Raw genomic sequence first — 18,854 nt, 5'->3', positions numbered from 1 at the left:
AATAACACTTAAGCTTTTGGGCACTGAAGACAACCAACCAACATCTACAACCGCTTGTCTTGAGCAGGGCTGCAGTGAGCCGGAGCCTTACCCAGCAACGCAGGGCGTAAGGCCAAGGAGGGGACACACCCAGGACAGGGCAGGATGCCAGTCTGTCGCAAGGCACCCCAAGCAAGGCTCAAACCCCAGACCCACCGCACAGCAAGCACTGGCCAAACCCACCGCACCACTGCACCCCCACGCTGCAGATACCAGTTGGTTAAGTTTAGCAGGCGGAATTTTCCCCTTTCGTCCATTATACAGGTCTTCGGCTGCGCAGCTGCAGAGAGCCTTCATTGCCGTATTTTGCGTTACATAATGCGCCACACATTCTCAATCGGAGACAGGTGAGGACTGCAGGCAGGCCAGTGTAGTACCCGCACTCTCTACTACACAGCCATGCACAGTTTGTCTTTGGGGACCGTTGTTCTCAAAGTGCTAGATTATTTGCTGAGTTGGCAAATTGCTGAGCCTCAACCCATCCTTGATCTTGAAGAACGTGGGCTTTTTTTGGAGGCTCCTTATATCTTGTAACACGATTGGCTCACCTAATTAACATCACCTTTTTAAGTTAAAGTAAATTTAAAAATCACCCCCTTTTTTGTTTTATCAGCATTTTCCATGCTGTCCCAACTTTTTTGGAATTGGGGTTGAGTGTGTGTGTGTGCGCGCGTGTGTGTGTGTGTGCGTGTATATATTTTGGACTCAGGTGCCAGGACAGCTTTACAAAAACTGAAATAAATTGAAACAGTTTACGTCCCGGCGACCTTCTCCAGGGGTCGTCTGATCCAACGTTCAATTCACTTTTATTTAATGGAGATATTTACTGTATTCGTAGTATGAATGGACATACGTCAAATTTTTCAAATTTCAAATTTCTCCTTGAAATCATGGATTGTAAAGATATGTTTATGCACGTTTTATGTGGCCCTAGTTAATTTTAACGTTTTAATGACCGGATTCGGATTTGCATTAACTGCTTGCTGTTTTGGACACTTCGCTGTTTTGGACACTTCACTGTTTTGCGTCCCAGTGCTGCAAGGAGTGCGTTGCTGGCATTTCGATGATGTGTGCGTGGTGGGTGTTGCGAAGAAAGAAATGGAAGCAGAAGGAATGAGGAGGCGTGAGGTGCGACAGGTGAGGTGCTGCTCTTCAAACAGAGCTCTCTGAACACTGCTTGGACACGGCTAACGGGGATTAGGGACGAGGGCCTCAAAGGGACCTGGGGGGTTCTATTCAGAACTGGGCTCATTACTCTAATGAGGTTCATTAGTCCATTTGTTGAGAATGTGAGAGGGTGAGAGGACGGAGTTCCCCCTGTGCGAGTCCATTCAGCGCTTCGGTTTCGCTTCAGGGAGGAGATCAGCTAATGTGGACACCATACACCCGGTTTTTTGAAAATGATTTGTAAAGAGCGGTTATGAATACTGTACGTCCAGCGGTGTGTGAGGGAGGGCTGCAGGGGATACAAGAAACACACATTCCTCCCTCCAACTGAGTCACCTCTAACTGCTGAGGATGATGGAAATGATGTAGAAGCCGCCAATCAAGTAGGACAGAAAAAGTGTTAAAAGGAGGCAGAGATGCTGGGGACACTGTAGGACAGCGGGGGGACAAGTGTGGACCTTTAACCGTCTGTACTCTTACACCTTGTTGAGTGCGACATCGAGTGAAACTGAGCGTGTGAGTGGAGTGTCAGTTTGTCATCCGGGAACACACTGCGCAACCAGAAGAGCCAAGAGTGGGTGTCACACAAGAGACACGAGTCGCCGCTAAGACCCCTACGCAGCAGGAACCCTGTGATAGGGCAGATCAGAGGGGATGTGGAGTCCTGGACGTGCTGAGTGTCTTGGGGAAGCACCACGCAGGACAATGGCCTGGGCAACAAGGAAAAACCAAGCAAGGTTGGGTTCGAGGAGTGACCAGATGCGAGGTGGTATTAAGGTGAGGTGGAAGAGAGAACTTGGTCATCTAACACAAAAGTGCTTATCCACATGTTTCCAAGTAAACAACTAAACAGTAATCAATATGAGTAATTTGTAGAAATGTGACAAATACTTATATTTCTCCAAGAGGCAGTAGGTTACACTGGCGCCTCCCAGCTCATGAGCTGTGTAATTAGACACTGGTTCAACCCCCATTCAGTCAGTGTGCAGTTTGCATGTTCTCCATATGTCCTCATTGGTTGCTCTGGTTTCCTTCCACAGTCCAAAGATGTGTGTCAGGTGAACTGGTGACTTGTGTGTGTGTGTGTGTGTGTGTGTGTGTGTGTGTGTGTGTGTGGCTACCCTGCAATGGCCTGGTGTCCCATCCAGTGTGTTCCCTCCCTGGCCTAGTGACCTGTACTTACTTCCAGGATAGGCTCCGGACCACTGTGACCCTCCAGTGGACAAGTGGTTACACATAGGTGTTTCTCCTAACCACACGTCAGCAGTCACACTTCCACCTCCAATGAGACCAGAGCAGAGCACCAAAGGGCCCCTCCCCAGAACACAGCGCAACCATTTCTACACGTAAAGACACAAAGTGTGACAAACATGAAGTTTCTTTACTGACACATTCTGCATAAACAGAGAACATGGGACACAAGGGGGATATCAATGTCATTCAGTTGATTCGGGGGTGACGGAAGTCCTTCCCAGCAAACATGGCTTTGTCTCCAAGCTCTTCCTCAATCCTGCAAGCAGAGCAAAGGAGGGAACGTGGTAAACACAGGGCAACGTCCCTCATGTTCTGGAAACTGAATCAGAGGTAAAAAAAAAGTGAAAAAATAATTTCTCAACACACACCTGAGGAGCTGATTGTACTTAGCGAGACGCTCGGATCTGCAGGGGGCCCCAGTTTTAATCTATGGGTGGGATAAAAATGTGTCTGCATTGAAATATCGTTTTGTGCGATAAACACTGTTCCGTTGCTGAGGTAAGGAACACACCTGTCCAGTGCACAGGCCGACAACCAAGTCGGCGATGAATGTGTCCTCCGTTTCCCCAGAGCGGTGGCTCACCATCACCCCCCAGCCACTGGACTGAGCCAACTGACACCTGGTGACAGAGAGAAAACATTGGGCAGCAGGTGGCGCAATGGTTACAGCCATTGCCATCCTGTCAAAAGACCTCATTTGAACTCCTGGCCTTGCTATAGAGTCTACGGTCAAGATACGGTCCTCAAAAATGACCCTGGTGTATTAACAGGTAAATCAGTTTAAGCTGCTCTGGAGGAAAATTGCAGAAAAATAAACAAATGTGATGCAAGCTCTGGATTCACTGCACATCAGTGCATATTCAAAATGTGTCATATTCTACTTTACATAAACAGTTTTCTATATATGTTCTGTCTTTATATGTTAACATAGACACATAATTGGGTAGCAGGTGGCGCAGCGATTAGAGCCACCACCTTTGGACCTGATAGTCCCAGGTTTGAATCCAGCCTCCTGCTGTAGTGCCCTTGATCAAGGTACTCGCCCTAGACTGACATGGTAAAAATAACCCAGCTGTATAAATGGATGAGTTGGTATAAATAGCTGAACATTGCTAAGTTGCTTTGGGTCAAAGCCCAGGCTAAATGAGCAATTATGATAATGTGACACTCATAAGTTACATATATACTCCCTTTAGTACAGAGCTCAGCATGACTCTGACACTCGTAGGAGTGGCAAGAGACCCTTTTCCGGAGCCCTAAGCGAATGACACTCACGCCCGGATGGACTCGGTGACGGAGCCGATCTGGTTGACCTTGAGCAGCAGGCAGTTGCAGGCCTTCCTCTCCACTGCCTGTTGGATGCGCTTCGGGTTAGTCACAGTCAGGTCATCACCCACCACCTGGATGTCCACCGAGGCCGTGAACTTGGCCCACTGCTCCCAGTCGTCCTGATCGAAGGGGTCCTCAATAGACTGCACTTGAGCGGTTAAGGCAGCAGGGTTCATGTTGTTGAAGAAGGAAACATGGGACACGTGACAAAGAGCTGAGAAAGACTGCAAGCAGATCTGGAGAGCAAGACAAACAGGTACCTGGGTACTTCTTGACAAAGCTCTTGTAAAGCTCGCCCAGCTGCTCGCCCGTGATGTGGCGCTTGGGGTCGTCAGGTGACTTGAAATCCAGGTCGTACTTCCCCGCTTTGAAAAACTCAGAGGCAGCGACATCCATGCCGATAATGACCTGGTCTGAATAGCCGGCCTTGGCGATGGCCACTTTCAGCAGCTCCAGAGCTGAGAGAGAAGCGGGACGAAGAAGGCAAACAAATGGAAGAAGACAATGAATGAAGCATTAATTGATTATTAAATTAATAACTGTGAAGTGACTATTAAATGAATTAATAAACCATTTACTGTGCAAACATCAACACTTTGACAAACTAACGCATATAGAGAGTGCTGTCAAAACATTTTTGTCCTTATTTGTAACATGTTGACAGATCTTTGTGTCCATTCTAGACATCCTCTATGTGAATGAAGCCCGAGAGGAGAAAATGACACCAGTGTTGCTTTTATGTCATTTCTTTCGTGTGGAAAACAATGAAACTGTGCACGTTGTGTGTCTGTGTGTTTGTGTACATACAGTGGTGCTTGAAAGTAGGAGGTTCAAGTCTTCAGAGGGACGCGCTCTTACTTCTGCTGAGCCGATAAACAATGTGACATAGGGCACAGTGGAACCGCTCACCCTCATTGTTCTGCAGGATGTTGGGTGCAAAGCCACCCTCATCGCCTACATTGGTGGCGTCCTTGCCGTACTTGTCCTTGATGACGCCCTTGAGGTTGTGGTAGACCTCGGCGCCGATGCGCATGGCCTCGTGGAAGCTGCTGGCGCCCACGGGCAGGATCATGAACTCCTGCATGGCCAGCTTGTTCCCTGCATGGGACCCCCCGTTGATCACATTGAAGGCCTGGAAGGGCCAAACGAGCACCTTCTTCATGCCATGCTCTTCACCTGAGAGTTTCCCACTTACGAACAGCCCTGCTTTACTACCTCTACTGCAGTAAACCAGAAATCACGGCAACACCAGCAAAGTAAACAACAGTGCGAAAGGGTCAAATTGTCTCTCTGACAAAGGAGTCAAATGGACAACCAGCAGCGCAGCTGAGATGGTTCGGCAGATTTGAAGTGGCCTGTAGTGTAACAGAATCAGATAAATATTTGTGCTAATTTGAGCTTGTGAATGTCTGGCACCAGCTGGACAGAACTCACAGGCACAGGAAGGATGACGTCTTTGTGTCCAGCCAGGTTGGCGATGTGCCTGTAGAGAGGGACGCCCTTCTCCACGGCTCCGGCTTTACACACGGCCAGGGACACACCCAGGATGGCGTTGGCACCAAACTTCGCTGCACAAGGACATGTTAAACAGGTGTCTATTAAAGACAGTGTGCTCTGATTTAAAACCTCTGTCTCTGTCCTTTACCCAAATAATGGTAATCCATTGTCTGTCCCTTACTCTAATAATGGTAATCTGTTACCTGTCCTATGCCCTAGTGATGGTATTCCATAACTTGTCCTTTACCCTACTAATGGAAATCCATAACTTGTTCTTTACCCTAATCATGGTAGTCCATTACCTGCCCATTACCCTAATCGTGGTACTTTGTTACCCATGCTATACCCTAACCATGATATTCTGTAACCTGTCCTTTACTCTAATAATGGTATTCCATCACCTGTCCTTTACCCTAATCATGGCATCCATTATTTGTCCATTAACATAATCCGTTACCATAAAGCAGAAATAAGCAGAGATTTTAAATCAGAGTAACACTGGAGAAACAGCAGATGGCGTTTTGGTTAGTGGACACCATGAAGAAATTGGAGGCTGTGAACATAGCCAGAAGACAGACATGACCTTACACTTGTTCTCTGTACCATCCAGTTCCAGCATGAGCTTGTCAATCTTCTCCTGGTCAACAACATTCAGTCGCTGCTCCCAGAGAGAAAGGAGTGAGTGTCAGCATTTGGAGCTCAGAGGGGCAGACGTCAGAGTGGCAGAGAAAAGAGGCCCGTAGAGCTTAGCTGACCTTCTCAAGCAGCTTTGGGGCGATGTCCTTGTTGACATGCTCCACAGCTTTCTTCACACCTTGAACCAGAGAGGTACCAGTAAGAACATCAATGGAGACACATCAGTTCACACTCTTCAGTTTCAGTTCCACATGTCAGCACTTTCAGCTCCTCACCTTTGCCCAGGTAGCGTGTCTTGTCCCCGTCCCTCAGTTCCAGAGCCTCGTGGATGCCAGTGGAGGCACCGCTGGGCACAGCTGCCCTGAACAATCCTGATAGATAAGGGGACATGCAAAGGTCAAGGGGTCACAGTGAGAGGATGCTGAAGAAAGTTTGAGCGTGTTTGGAGCATGGTGAACGTGTGCAGTAGGGAGACCTTTAGCCGTGTACAGGTCCACCTCCACTGTGGGGTTTCCTCGGGAGTCAAGGATCTCACGGGCATGAATCTTCAAGATGGACATTCTGGCTGGGAGATGTGAGATCCAGGGGATGGAGGGAGAAAGTGGTTTATATGACAAGTGATAGGAATGAAATCAACAGTTCGAGAAGCTGAGGAGGGTGGGGGATAAATGGACAAGCCGGAAAAGCAAACAGGAAAGGAAACTGCTGAAAAGAACATGTCTGATCTTCATCAGTATGACATGATAATATGACATCACACAGTCTGTCTTCCCACAATTCACCTGCACCCATGAACCTCTTCACAGCCATTGCTGTCCGGATAAAAATGTCCCTCTGTCTTCGCTGTCCCTGACCATAATGTCAGCTGCACGTCCAAGTGGGAGGAACAAGGATGCTGAACAGCCAATCAGAGCTCTGGTGATGTCATGATGGACCAATCAGAGAAGGCTGTGGGCGGGGGTTGCACCAGTGAAGGAATACAGTCTAAACCCCTTCAGAGGCTATATATAGATACTGGCTGCTAATCTGTCTTCTAATAATCTCATGTATCAATATTGTTTCTTGCTCCCAGGCTGCTTCATTCCTACATTTAGTCTGTGCATGTTTCACTTTGAATTTTGAATGGAAAAACAAACAAATGTTCACTTTCCCAAAGTTACTTAATACGGATATGGACATTGTGAAGGAACCGTAAGGATGCTGCAATCATCAGTACAGCTCATCACTGAACACGATCCCTCCTCTGGTATTTCTTTCCTTTGAAATTCATATCATCAGATGAACTATGAACATGTAATAAACATGTAATAAACATGTCTTCAGTGCTATCAAAAGCTTCAGCTTGTGGTAGCACCGGAGACATGTTTATTACATGTCTTCAATGCTTTTCATCTCCAGCTTTAAAGCCTCCCCATGTTCCTACTCGAACCGGCTCTCTTCCCACTGACCCCCAGGAAGCCTCTGCCCCCGAGAGTGACCCCACTGCCCTACGACCGTTCTAATAACCGCGATGACATCGGCCAAGTCTTGACAGACAGCAGATGTACGACTGAGGACTAAGGGGTCACTAGTAGGTTGTAGACAAATTTACTCCCAGTGCCGGCTCGTAGCTCTCCTCTAAGGAGCTCTATAAATAGGAAGAGAGAGACAGCTCGCAGCTTGTCTCTCGCTTGTCCATCGTTCTCACTGTCCATCAACCAGTCCAAGATTGTGCCACTTGACCGCAGACAGCTGAAGCTCATCTCCACAAGAGCTCTAAATGTAGTCCTGTATGAGAACATTTCAGCGGTTGGTTTGCACTTTTTGACCAGGTTGCCCCTAGTAATCGAGCTGATGGGAAGACAGGAAGCAGAGGTGAAACCGAACCTCCGGGCACGTATGCCTGAACCACTTGTGGTCGACCTTTAATGACGAGTTGGGGACATAGGAGAGGGGTCACGACCTATTTCTGCGCTGCCGTACACTAGCCGTGACCTGGGCGGAATTCAGCCCTTTCCAGCGTATACCAGGGTGAACCCTCCACCCCAGCGACAGCTGTCCTGGTCTTCACTCTGTTTTGTGGTACGTGCTAAAAGTCCTTTGCCCGGTTCCTCAAGACCATGTTAAGATCCCCTGTTACTAGAAATCAGATTCCTGAGACAGGGAACGTCGGGTAACAGCAGTGACAAATACAGAGTTCCGTCCCCTCCGGAACCCCCCCGGGCTGCTGCGTCCTCAGTGTCCCACTGCGCTGGACGCATACTTGTCAGTCCATTTCATGGCACTTTTGAGCGAACATTGTGACTTCCAGCATCTGTCAGGGTGAAGCTGGATCCCCCTCCTCCATCTCTGGTGTCACCGTTTGTTCTTCCCTGCTCCACCGTGACAGAAAGTCACACCGGACGCTTCTCCAGCACCCGAGTACTCCGGTAAAGAGCTGTGTGCAGCGACCACGTTAGCAGCAAGTGATGCTAAGGCTGGGTTTGAACCTGAACCGGAGGCGGGGTGCTCGCGCAACAGGACATGGACATTAACAAAAAGCGAGAGGCAAATCCAGGCTGACAAAGAGAGCTACACAAAGTGACATGACTTCATGTGCAGTATGCAGTGTCAGCACTACTCTCTTCAGGAACTGAGTTTAGGAAAAGATACACATAGACAAAATTGAAATAAATAAAGAAAACAGGTGCATTTGCACAAAATAACATAAATTCCTCACAAGCGTGGCCCAGCTCTGCTGCTCAAGACCGTCCCCACAGATACGATGCTCGTCTCAGAAAAGGACGAACAAGAGGAGGAGGAACTCTGCTCACCTGCATGTGACTGTGGCCTGGCAGCACGTCCCCGGCTCTAAGTAGCAGCATGTGTCACCCCCCTCTTAAAGACACTCCCTGGGCCCATTTCCCAAAATGGAGCTTAGGGGCTGTCTCACCCCCCCCCCCCCTCCCCATTCTCGATTGAGATTGTAATGATGAGCAGTGTGTGGGCAGGGGAAGAAACAGCTGGACATCTATGTCCGACACACACTGGACAAGCAATGGACTGTCTGTCACACACACCAGTGGTGTGTATATAGAGGCGCTGTGCAGGATCGAGATGAAAGGGGCCCAAAAAAACACAGCAGCTGGAATCAAAGAAGCTCCAGGGGAAGTGGTTTTTTAGGTGTCCTTCAGTTCTTTAAGTGCTAACATCTGTCTAGTAATAACACACATCTGTGTTCAAATAGAGACTTATACACGCCACCCTTACACACCCCACACACCGTGTGTGACGCATAGAGCCCCCGCAGCTCTTCGGGTCAATTTAAGCCTGTGAGGCAGGGGGCACTTTCCCCTTATTGATGGATGTGCCTCAATTATTAATTCATATTAATTCATATTAACTCATATTGTACCTGTCCTTCTTCCCAGCTTGTTGTGCATTTGCACTTATTCATAGCTAATACTTTTCTCTAGACACGTGCAAGAGTGCATCAAGAACAGGTGAAGAGCTTTAGACACAGACAGTGCTTGACATTAATTTTTTGGCTCCCCGGCCACCGTGACTAGTGATTTTCCGAAGTCTCTAGCCACTCAGCATTTTCACTAGCCAAAATGCTCCCCTCCACACATATACACACAAGTAAAAGGTAACTGGAGACTGTAACTGCATTTTTTGATTATTTGAACAAAAATGAGTTCAGCCTTTTTGTTCCGTTCACACTGGTCGACGAAAATAACAATTTCATCTTGCTTAATAAAAAAAGGTAACCTTTTTTAAACAACATTTATATTATATATATATATATATATATATATATATATATATATATGTGTGTACAGTACTGTGCATAAGTCTCTGGCACTTAGATGTTTCACAAAAATATTTGTTTTAGACCATTATTTAATGTCTTCTGCATTAGTGTCAATGGGAAAGAACATATTTTACATTTCTGAGCATTCCTTTTGCAAAAATGTATAGTATTATAGTACGTGTTTTGTGTCATTAAAGAAAAAAAGTACACACACACACTATCTGAGACCACTTGCCCTAAACGGGTCACAGCGAACCAGAGCCTAACCCAGCAACACAGGGCACAAGGCTGGAGGGGGAGGGGACACCAGTCCATCACAAGGCATCTACAGTAAGCAGGACTCAAACCCCAGACCCACCAGAGAGCGGGACTCAGCCAAACCCGCCGCGACCCCACTCGGGACAAGTGGCTGTTGATGATGGATGGTTACTAAGCTTTGCAGGAAGTCTCTTAATTACGAGCATTATTTTTGGACACATTCTCACTTTACAGCTTTTTTTTCCCCAACCAAGTGCCTAAAACTTTTTCACAGTACTGTTTATATATATATACATATATAGTCTTTTTTTGCTAGTAGTCTAGCCTTAATGTTAATTTAGGCTGCTCAGATGAGTCTTTTCATCTCTGCCCACATTCTGAGATTTCCTAGCTGACGACAGTATTACATGTAAACTAAGTTACCTTACTTATATTAAGATTTGTAAAATTGTAGTTACTACTAGCAATCATTCAAGTAGAGTAGTTAGTTTTGATTCGCACATCCAGGTAATCAGTGAAGGGACAGCTATGCTTCCCGGTTGCGTGGACGTTTCGGAAAAGCAGCGTCATCTTTTGAAACTGTGATGACTTCATCGTGACAAGTGCTTTCACAGCCCTTAGTGCCGCCACATTTTCAACTTTTCTTCCCTCTTTCTCTTGCTGGAGTCTGGCGCCGAAGCGCCCAATAGTATGTGTGCACACTGTGCAGCAAGTGTTCATGGGAGTTGTAGTATTATTCATGATGACATTGACTTGATTTGATCGTGTGAGGAGAATTTTGTGAACTACTTTTTTTTTTTTCACGCCACCAAAACGTCACCCGCCAAAGAGGCTTGTAGGGGTGATGGAGTTACCCGGCATCACCATTGGTCAAGCCCTGAACACAGACACAGGATTATGGATGTCTTATATCTGATGTCTTAAGTGCTTTATAAATGTGTTTATGTTTTTGTTAAATAATTTTTAAAAAATCTGCAGCCCTAAATGCAGCTACTAGTGTAATGTACACTGGTTTACACTGTTGTGTGAGACAAATTGACTGTGCTCTAGAATCACGTGTCTGCGTCCAAATCTCTCCTTCTGTTCATGCATTGCATTCTTCCTATTGTTCTGAGATATATGTCGCTTTGGGGAAAAGCGTCTATTAAAGGGATGAATGTAAATGTAACACGTTATTAGAAGAAATAGATTGTAGAACGAGGAATAAAGTATTTATGCTAGAGACACTTTTTAAAGGTAGACTATGGAGTACGAAAGCACATTACTGTATGAAGGAAAAACAAAAGGGTTCATAGATGTGGATAATGTCGAAACCAGCATATACATGACCTACGCGCACTTCCGTTTCTTAAATAAAATGGAAATTAAAAATGAACATCTAGTTTAGTTATTTTCTGCTTGTGCCTCTTCCTTCACTTCTATATGCACTTTTAAATTACATCTTTCCTTTCCTTCAAGAAACAGCTTCATGAATGAGGCCCTTTGTCTCTGCCAAAAATACTGCGGTGCCCTGAAAACAGGGTGCTTTATCCCTGCAAGAATGGAGCAAAATCTGCAATTAGGCCTAAATTTTTTTTTTCTTCTAGCTCAGGGGTCAAAGTTAGGGGCCACAGTTTTACCACGTGTATAACATGGTAGAGCCCTGGAGCACCACCTGCAGCATGCGAGAGGAGCCACGTGGCCTCACGGACAGGCTGCTCCACGCGGTAGCTCCTCAGGGTAACGGGGCACCAAACCTCCACCTGTTGATGTATTGACAGCATGAGGGCAGGATGATGAACATGAGAAGCCGCTGGGGGTCTGAACGATATTAAACACGTTGTTCCAGGTTAGTGAGTGATTACCATAATAAAAACACTCTGCCTGAAGCTGATGTTCAGCTCCCATCGAGAAGAAGCGCAGAGCTCCTGGTCGAGCTGGCGTTGCGAGGAGGTAAACCGGGTCACATCTGCAGCTTCCTGTTTGGTTCAGCAGTCCATTGTGTCCCGAGCACAACAGGCATTTCCCCTCATTGCTGCCGCTTGGCGCTTGAGCCCGGCTCCCCTCGCGGCTCTCAATCAGCGGGCACCCCTCCCCTAAATACTCGGCAAACACGCCACCTTGGCCGGATGCGGAGGCCCCTACAATGCGGACCAACACTCCGGGGCCACAAACAGGAAGTTGCACATTAAACAGTTTGTACACACTGCCCTCCAGGGTCCTGTACACATTTACATTTATCAGACACTTTTCTCTAACGTGACTTACAGTATTAAACTACCTACAGCTACTTGTAGAGCTCGGTAATTTTACTGGGTCAGCTTAGGGTTAAGTACCTTACTCAAGGACACTACAGCTGGAGAAGGGGTTCAAACCTGCAACCTTTGGGTCCAAAGGCAGCAGCGCTAACCAATACACTATCAGCTGTCGCTCCCTCATTACTAATGACAGATTCTACACTGATAAGTGGCACTTTGTGCAATATTTTCATTAATGACCTCTCGACCCTTTGGCCAGTTCTCCTAGAGGACGCTTGGCAGGAAGCGTCTTGCAGCGGGTCGTATTCGTCTCTGTAGGTCAAGTGAACCGACAACATCGAGCCCTGGATTGAGAAGGACCCGAAGAACCAGAGGGACCCTGCGGACCGGCGTGCGCACACGCAGCGCGAAGAGGTTCGAGCGAACGAACAAGAGCGGAGGCTCAGACATCTCAAACGCGGTCGCGCCCGTCTCGGATCCTCACTCACCAAGCACGTTTTACACGCAGATGTTTACGGCCGAGGAATTCCACGCACAGACATGACGTGTTTTTCTTTAGTATAAATTCAGTTTTATTTGGCATCACTGGAGGTCACAGATTTCATCCATGGATGGCATCAAAAATACCAACGTGTTTAGGAGCTACAGGAGGGGGTGGGGGCTCTACTGACAGGAAGAGAAATGCAGTCCAATCCTTTGGCAAAAGGGCGGAGAGCGGCGCATCTAATCAGTAGCCAGATTTCCTCAGGTAATCGGCCATGCCGTGCGCCTTCAAGTTCAGTTTCCCGCCATGCGCGTCCTTCATTCCCATGACGATGACAAGAGCTGCAGGTGGAGGAGGAGAGTTAGACACTCGACGCTAAACACTACAACCTTCAACAACGGGCAGATCATGGTTTTGAGGAATATAATTATTTACCAAAATGTTTCCAATGAAATGTCTAATAGAGGTTAAGTACTTGTGATGAAGAGGTTTAAAAAATGTGGACATGTTATCACTGCCCAAATGTTTTTATTTACATTTCACATTTATACATTTCATTACTTACACTGATTTACCCATTTATACAGCTGAGCTGTTTTCACTGTATTAGTTCAGTAAGGGTTAGGACCTTGATCAAGGGGACTACAGCAGGAGGTGGGCTTCGAACACGAAACCTCCAAGTGTATAGGTGGGAGCTCTAAGCAGCATGCCACCTGTTGACCCTTTTAAGAAAGGAAAACACAGAATGTGGAGCTATTCCAGGTACAGGACTGACACCCTTGGAGGGATTATAAAGTTTTGAAAGGGGATTTAAAAAAAAAAAAACACAAGTTATGCAGCAGGGGGGTGCGGTGGGTTTGGTCTGTGCCTGCTCTCCGGTGGGTCTGGGGTTCAAGTCCCACTTGGGGTGCCTTGCAACGGCCTGGCGTCCCATCCTGGGTGTGTGCCCCCCACCCCCAGCCTTGCGCCCTGTGTTACCGGGTTAGGCTCCGGTTTGCCGCGACCCCACTTGGGACAAGCGGTTTCAGACAGTGTGTGTGAGAGTTATGTAGCCACCTTGGCCCGATTTGGCCACGCAGATGTTATAGGTGTCTTTTTCGCCTTCAGTCGCCTTGGTGCGCAGGTCGATAGTGTGGTCCCCCTCTTCATTGATCTTGTCCCTCAGCATGGTGCACTTCATATTGCCCACCGTGACCCCGTTGCTGAAGAAGCTGTTGCGATCCTTCGCCACCAGCTGCTTGATCTCGTTCACCTGAGCGGAAGGAGCACAACCACAGTAAGTGAGCTGCGGTGGAGCCGGGTTCGAATCCATGCTCCTGTTCCACTACTCATCAAGGTACTCGCCCCAAACTGATGCAGTAAAAGTACACCGTTTAAGGGGAGGGGGGTGTAAGTAGCGTGTCCCTTCTGAGACAAGTATCAGAATAATATCTGGGTTCAAATCCCACCTCCTGCTTTAGTACCCTAAGTGAAGGTACTTACACTGGACTGATACTGTAAAAAATACACTGCTCTTTACACGGAAGGACTGGACAGTCACTGTTTGCGTTGTCCACAGGACAGCTATATGTGACATTTTACCTGCCCCAGGAGATTGTTCCAAAATTGGACAGGTGCACGGAGACAAGTGAACATCTAGGTTTAAAGCGTCCCTGTAAAGTGCAACGACGGCGAGGCACTTAAGGCATCACACGAAAGGAAGAAAAGACCCAAAAAAGTACGACATTGGGGCTCTTCCACTCTGTTTTCCCACAAATCTGGGCACTCTCTAGCGACATATCGATCTTGAAACAAACGCAGACAATGGAACTAGTGACATCACACTTGCACTGCTGAACCACGGCTATCATCTTCATATCAAATCTCTCAACATTTTACCTGCCGGCATGATTGCACCTGTTCCACTATCAAAATTTAGGCCAACTACCAGTCCTGGACCGTCGGTCAACACTGAGTGCTAAAGGGGTAAATCAAGTATCTTGGTGTACAAACCCAACATTGGAGAAAAACGTGACCTAAGCGAATAAACAACAACAGTTCAGACGCCACGGTTTGGCACAAATCACACGGACAAAGTCAGTTGTCGGAAGTTCTGCTGACAGGATGATCGGTACAAAGCGGAACTTGTGCCTTGACAAATACAATAATTCAGAGTACCGGGGTCTAGAATAAATGTTTATTTACTCTGACTACCCCCCCCCCCCCCCCCCAACACCCCACACCTGGCATTCTTTGCATTCCAAGGAAATTCCTATTGAGCCATGTCTTGTCACATCCTTCAGTGGGGCTTTCAACAGGAAAACATCAACGACAAAACTGAGGTGAGGAAAACTCTTCTGATGCAGTAGGGGTTTTAACCCTCGCCCCACCCCAGTGCGAACACGGGGACGACGCTGCGCTTGATTTAGCACCAAACAAACAAATGTGGCGGTCAGACTTTCAAACATTTCCCTTTCCAAGGATGCAACCGAAGGCCTGCTCTAGAAACGCGCGCACGCGCGCGCGCACACACACACACACACACCTCCCCCACAAATCCACAACAAGTCACACACAAGGTGCAGATCTGCTCTTTCCCTTAGTGGGACTGTACTTTTGTGGGGTTATTGCTCCAGTTTAACCAGCACTGAGAAACGGGATTTGGCAGACTGCAGGAAGCGGAGGAAGCACGAAGGCCCTGAGCCGTGCCCCTCGTCCGGCCAACCCGCACACTCGGAGATAAGAGCGCCACTTATCTATCGCTGCCTGGGGGATCCGAATGTGCCGAACACATTTAGCTCAGCAGCACATAAATTCACCGAGTGACCAACAACTGTGGATTTGAAGCGAACAGAACCACCTGGACAAATACAGCCCCCTTTGCATAGGAACTGGCCAACATCGTTTCCCAGGGGAGGTCAAAATGAGCTGTGTTGCTACACTCTGCCGCCAGTTAGTAACAACGCTGCGGTCCAACCAGTCTGGCAGGAGTCACAGGCCAGAGAGAGTGTGAGAGGCCTGATCTGAGGACACGGAACACACGCCCAAGGGAGAGCGAGACACAGTCAGGCAGGTCTGGACCAAAGCACTGACTGCGATGTGTTGCAGTATACAGTAACTTTCAGTGCAGAACACATGACCTTTTCAGAGCTGGTAGCCAAAGTGTATTTACAGAAACAGGTTTGTGCCGCAACACACCGAGCGAAAACGGCTCTCGTTGTGTAACATTCAGAGAAGATTCCAGACTGCCTGCAACGAGCACTCATGCTAAGCAGGACATGCATGTTGAGACAGGTGTGCGGTTGATGGCACCGCACAAGCAGCGACACGCAAACACTGGCAGCTGACGCGCCACTAGAACTTTCCGCTTTGCTACCGTGCAAATGGTGCTCAGACACCTGCGATCAGCAGTCACCGCTTGTAGATCGACCCACGCACAGCGGAGGCGTGGGAAATCGAAAAGATCCCGTGGCGAAATCCTGTCCGGGAGCTTTTGAAGCCGCTGACTGAACTCGGCCGACGAGCTGCGGTTCAAACGAATGACCCTCAGCTGGATCCGCAAAGCAAATCGATACACCTGCTGAGCACAAATGGTGTAATACAAGGAGCTCAGGCACCACGTGCACATTGTCTGTGTTTTGGGGGGGGAGGGGGGCTGCACCATCATACTGACACCACACCCCACCTGGGAACCAAATAGCACAGGTGCACATTGGGTAACACTGGTGTGTGGAATTTGTGCGTTCGCCCTGCGTTTACGGTCCAAAGACACGTGCAGAAGAAGGCGATCGCAAACCACCTCTGTGCTTTCCTTTACCGGGAAAAATCGCAAAAGTCACTGCGATGAGCTCAATTTCAACCTGTGGCGCTTACCCCCACCTACCCACGAAAGAGGAAGAAAACAACCGAAAAGTACGAAGGGCCATTTAGAGCGGAAAAGGTGCGAGTGCTGGGCTGGGCTGGGCGCTTCCATTATGCTGTGCCTGCGTGTCACCGTGACACCACAGAGGACACTGCGCAGATGCACACATGCAAATACAAAACCACTCCCAGGGAGTTGGCCTGCGACAGCTAACGCAATCCCTCTCCTCCACGCAGTCCCAGGAGCCGTGCTCTGGGTACAACCGTGCCAAGGCAGCTCGCGTTGCTCATCCGAGGCTCTCGGTTCCTCCACAAGTAACAACTGCCAAGTGTCTCCACTCAAAACATGTAGGAACTAAAGCCATTGCCAAAGAAATTCCACCCTTGGGCATGCAGGACTTCCTCATGTGGAGGAGCACCTGTGTAGTAAAACCCTCCGGTGTTGCGTCGTGGTCCTACTGTCCATTTTTGCACTTTGGAAAACGCTGAGCCCACCGCGGAACTTTAACCATCTGCGTTCACGCTAAAAGAGCATTTTTCAAAGGCCCTGGCGGAAGGTACCCTCTACAAAGAGAGGAGCGAACTGAGCCGTGTTAGAAAGCCTGAGAAGACCGGTTTTCACCTGGAGAAAGAATGTGGGGGTGGGAAGGTTTCTTCTGAAGTTACCCCACAATCGCAGCAGAAGTTGATGGCTGACACCAGTGCCTAGAGGCAGAGCACCAGCACTGCTGAAACCATGTGCCACTCCCATTCACACGGTAAAACTTCACTGACTACCAGCCACTATACCACTCAGGAGTAAAGCATATCCTACTTCAGTTCATCACCCTGATCGAGAGCACGGTAAAACACCCGAGCTCACGACCATTAACCATTACGCATTGCGAGAGACTAACCGGTCCTGGAGCCTCCCTGTCCGTACTGGGATTTAGTCCCAGCTGAGCTCTTCATTATGTCAGCGATTATTGATCCATCAATCTCTGCTAATAAAGGGCTCCAAATCCGCTGGGGGTAGATGAAAACCTCCGAACAAGCGCATTTAGACACCCTGGAGGGACGTGAACGGATTTCCCTGTGATTTTTCAGTTCGGTCAAAGAAAACACCACTAGCTTATAACATGAAGACCAGAGCGAGCAAAGCTCCATTTGATTTACAAATGCGCCACCAGACAGGAAGCAAACACTTTCTTCCATATTTCACACACACCGCAGAACAGTTTGAACCAAGCCTAGGAGCCTCCATGAAGGAAGACTCATCTCCTCAGTGAAATCAGTTCCTATGACGTAACGCAGTGGCGAGCCGAGCCACTTCCCAGGCCAGGGGGGGAGGGAAACACAGTAACTTCCCCGCAACTCGGTGCTCAAAACTGGGGAGTGAGGAAAAAAGTCGCAACAAAACCCGGACGCGCACGCGGGACTTGCCTTGGCGACACCTCAACTGAAGCCGACCGGACTCACACATATATCATACGAAACAGCACGTAGAAAAACTTCTTTGAACAGCAGCAAATAGTGAGTTCCCACAGTAGGGCGTGGTGGGAGCGCAGTAACTCGTGGAGTTGGGTTCGAGTCTCCCGAAGCCGGCGCAAAAAAAAAACCTACTGTAGCTACATGATGCCGGCCTGGGGCCTCGGTCACGCCGGGGTCGATGCGCGCAGGGAGTGGCGTCGACCCGAGAAAGTTAGTCCGGGAGAACCCGGCGGGAGCACTTCCGGACTAACGGCGGCCGAGGACTCGAGGACTCGAGGACCAACCTTGTCCCGCCGTGGAGCCACGCTGGAGCTCCGCGTGCCGCCGGGCGAGCGCCGGCACTCGTGAAGGAAGCGGCCGCTCTGATGTTTGTGCAAAGTGTTACATTGTTACTTGTTCGAGTGGCGCCGCGTTCTCATCGTACCGTGATCTTGCTTAACGTCCCGCCCTGCTTCGCCGCCCACACGCTCTCTTGTCCCGGGTGGTAGCCCACGATGACGGCGTCCAACACGCAGCCCCCCTCCATGAGGTTATGGATGTACGGATCCCAGGACATGGTGATGGTGGTCGGATCAGTAGCAGAATTATTTCGGGAGAAACCTGCGCCGCGGAGGAAAGAGAGCGACGGTGAGCTCAGCATCGGCCGGGAATAAAATCCATAGCATAAATTATCAGAAATGAAGATTGTCTGTGAACGGAGTGAACCGTGATCCCCCCCCCTTCATACATTTATTTATTTACATATAAAGTTGTAAAAGACCCGTGAAATACCTGGCGCAGCACCTCTGAGAACCCGTGGAACGGATTGAGGAAGTAAAACAGGGTTTTTATGGAAGAGAAGGAGGAGCAGGAGAGAGATCAGCCCAGAACT

At 48.5% G+C, this 18,854-nt stretch overlaps 2 protein-coding genes across 3 annotated transcripts; both read right to left on the bottom strand.

Annotated features, from left to right (window-relative positions):
- Positions 1 to 2,568: 2,568 nt before the first annotated feature.
- Positions 2,569 to 8,785, bottom strand: LOC108920210 (beta-enolase-like). 2 transcript variants are annotated; one of them, XM_018728807.2, is made up of 12 exons: positions 8,715 to 8,785; positions 6,398 to 6,487; positions 6,198 to 6,293; positions 6,042 to 6,100; positions 5,875 to 5,944; positions 5,224 to 5,357; positions 4,699 to 4,921; positions 4,050 to 4,247; positions 3,736 to 3,937; positions 2,972 to 3,080; positions 2,829 to 2,887; positions 2,569 to 2,716 (listed from the first exon to the last, which is right to left on the bottom strand). In XM_018728807.2, exons 2-12 carry the CDS (start codon positions 6,480 to 6,482, stop codon positions 2,647 to 2,649), a joined length of 1,305 nt encoding a protein of 434 aa, XP_018584323.1. In that variant the 5' UTR covers positions 6,483 to 6,487; positions 8,715 to 8,785; the 3' UTR covers positions 2,569 to 2,646. The 2 variants fall into 2 exon arrangements, with proteins under 2 accessions (XP_018584323.1, XP_018584324.1); XM_018728808.2 differs by having other exon boundaries at positions 6,398 to 6,483; positions 8,715 to 8,732.
- Positions 8,786 to 12,737: 3,952 nt separating this feature from the next.
- Positions 12,738 to 18,854, bottom strand: LOC108920217 (profilin-2-like). Its single transcript, XM_018728816.2, has 4 exons — positions 18,755 to 18,854; positions 18,408 to 18,583; positions 13,730 to 13,925; positions 12,738 to 13,014 (listed from the first exon to the last, which is right to left on the bottom strand). Exons 2-4 carry the CDS (start codon positions 18,537 to 18,539, stop codon positions 12,917 to 12,919), a joined length of 426 nt encoding a protein of 141 aa, XP_018584332.2. The 5' UTR covers positions 18,540 to 18,583; positions 18,755 to 18,854; the 3' UTR covers positions 12,738 to 12,916.

Source organism: Scleropages formosus, chromosome 21 (assembly GCF_900964775.1).
Source record: "Scleropages formosus chromosome 21, fSclFor1.1, whole genome shotgun sequence".
In the NCBI taxonomy this organism is placed as follows: Eukaryota; Metazoa; Chordata; class Actinopteri; order Osteoglossiformes; family Osteoglossidae; genus Scleropages; species Scleropages formosus.
Note: the sequence above shows the minus strand (reverse complement) of the source record. Positions and strands in the feature narration are given on the sequence as shown.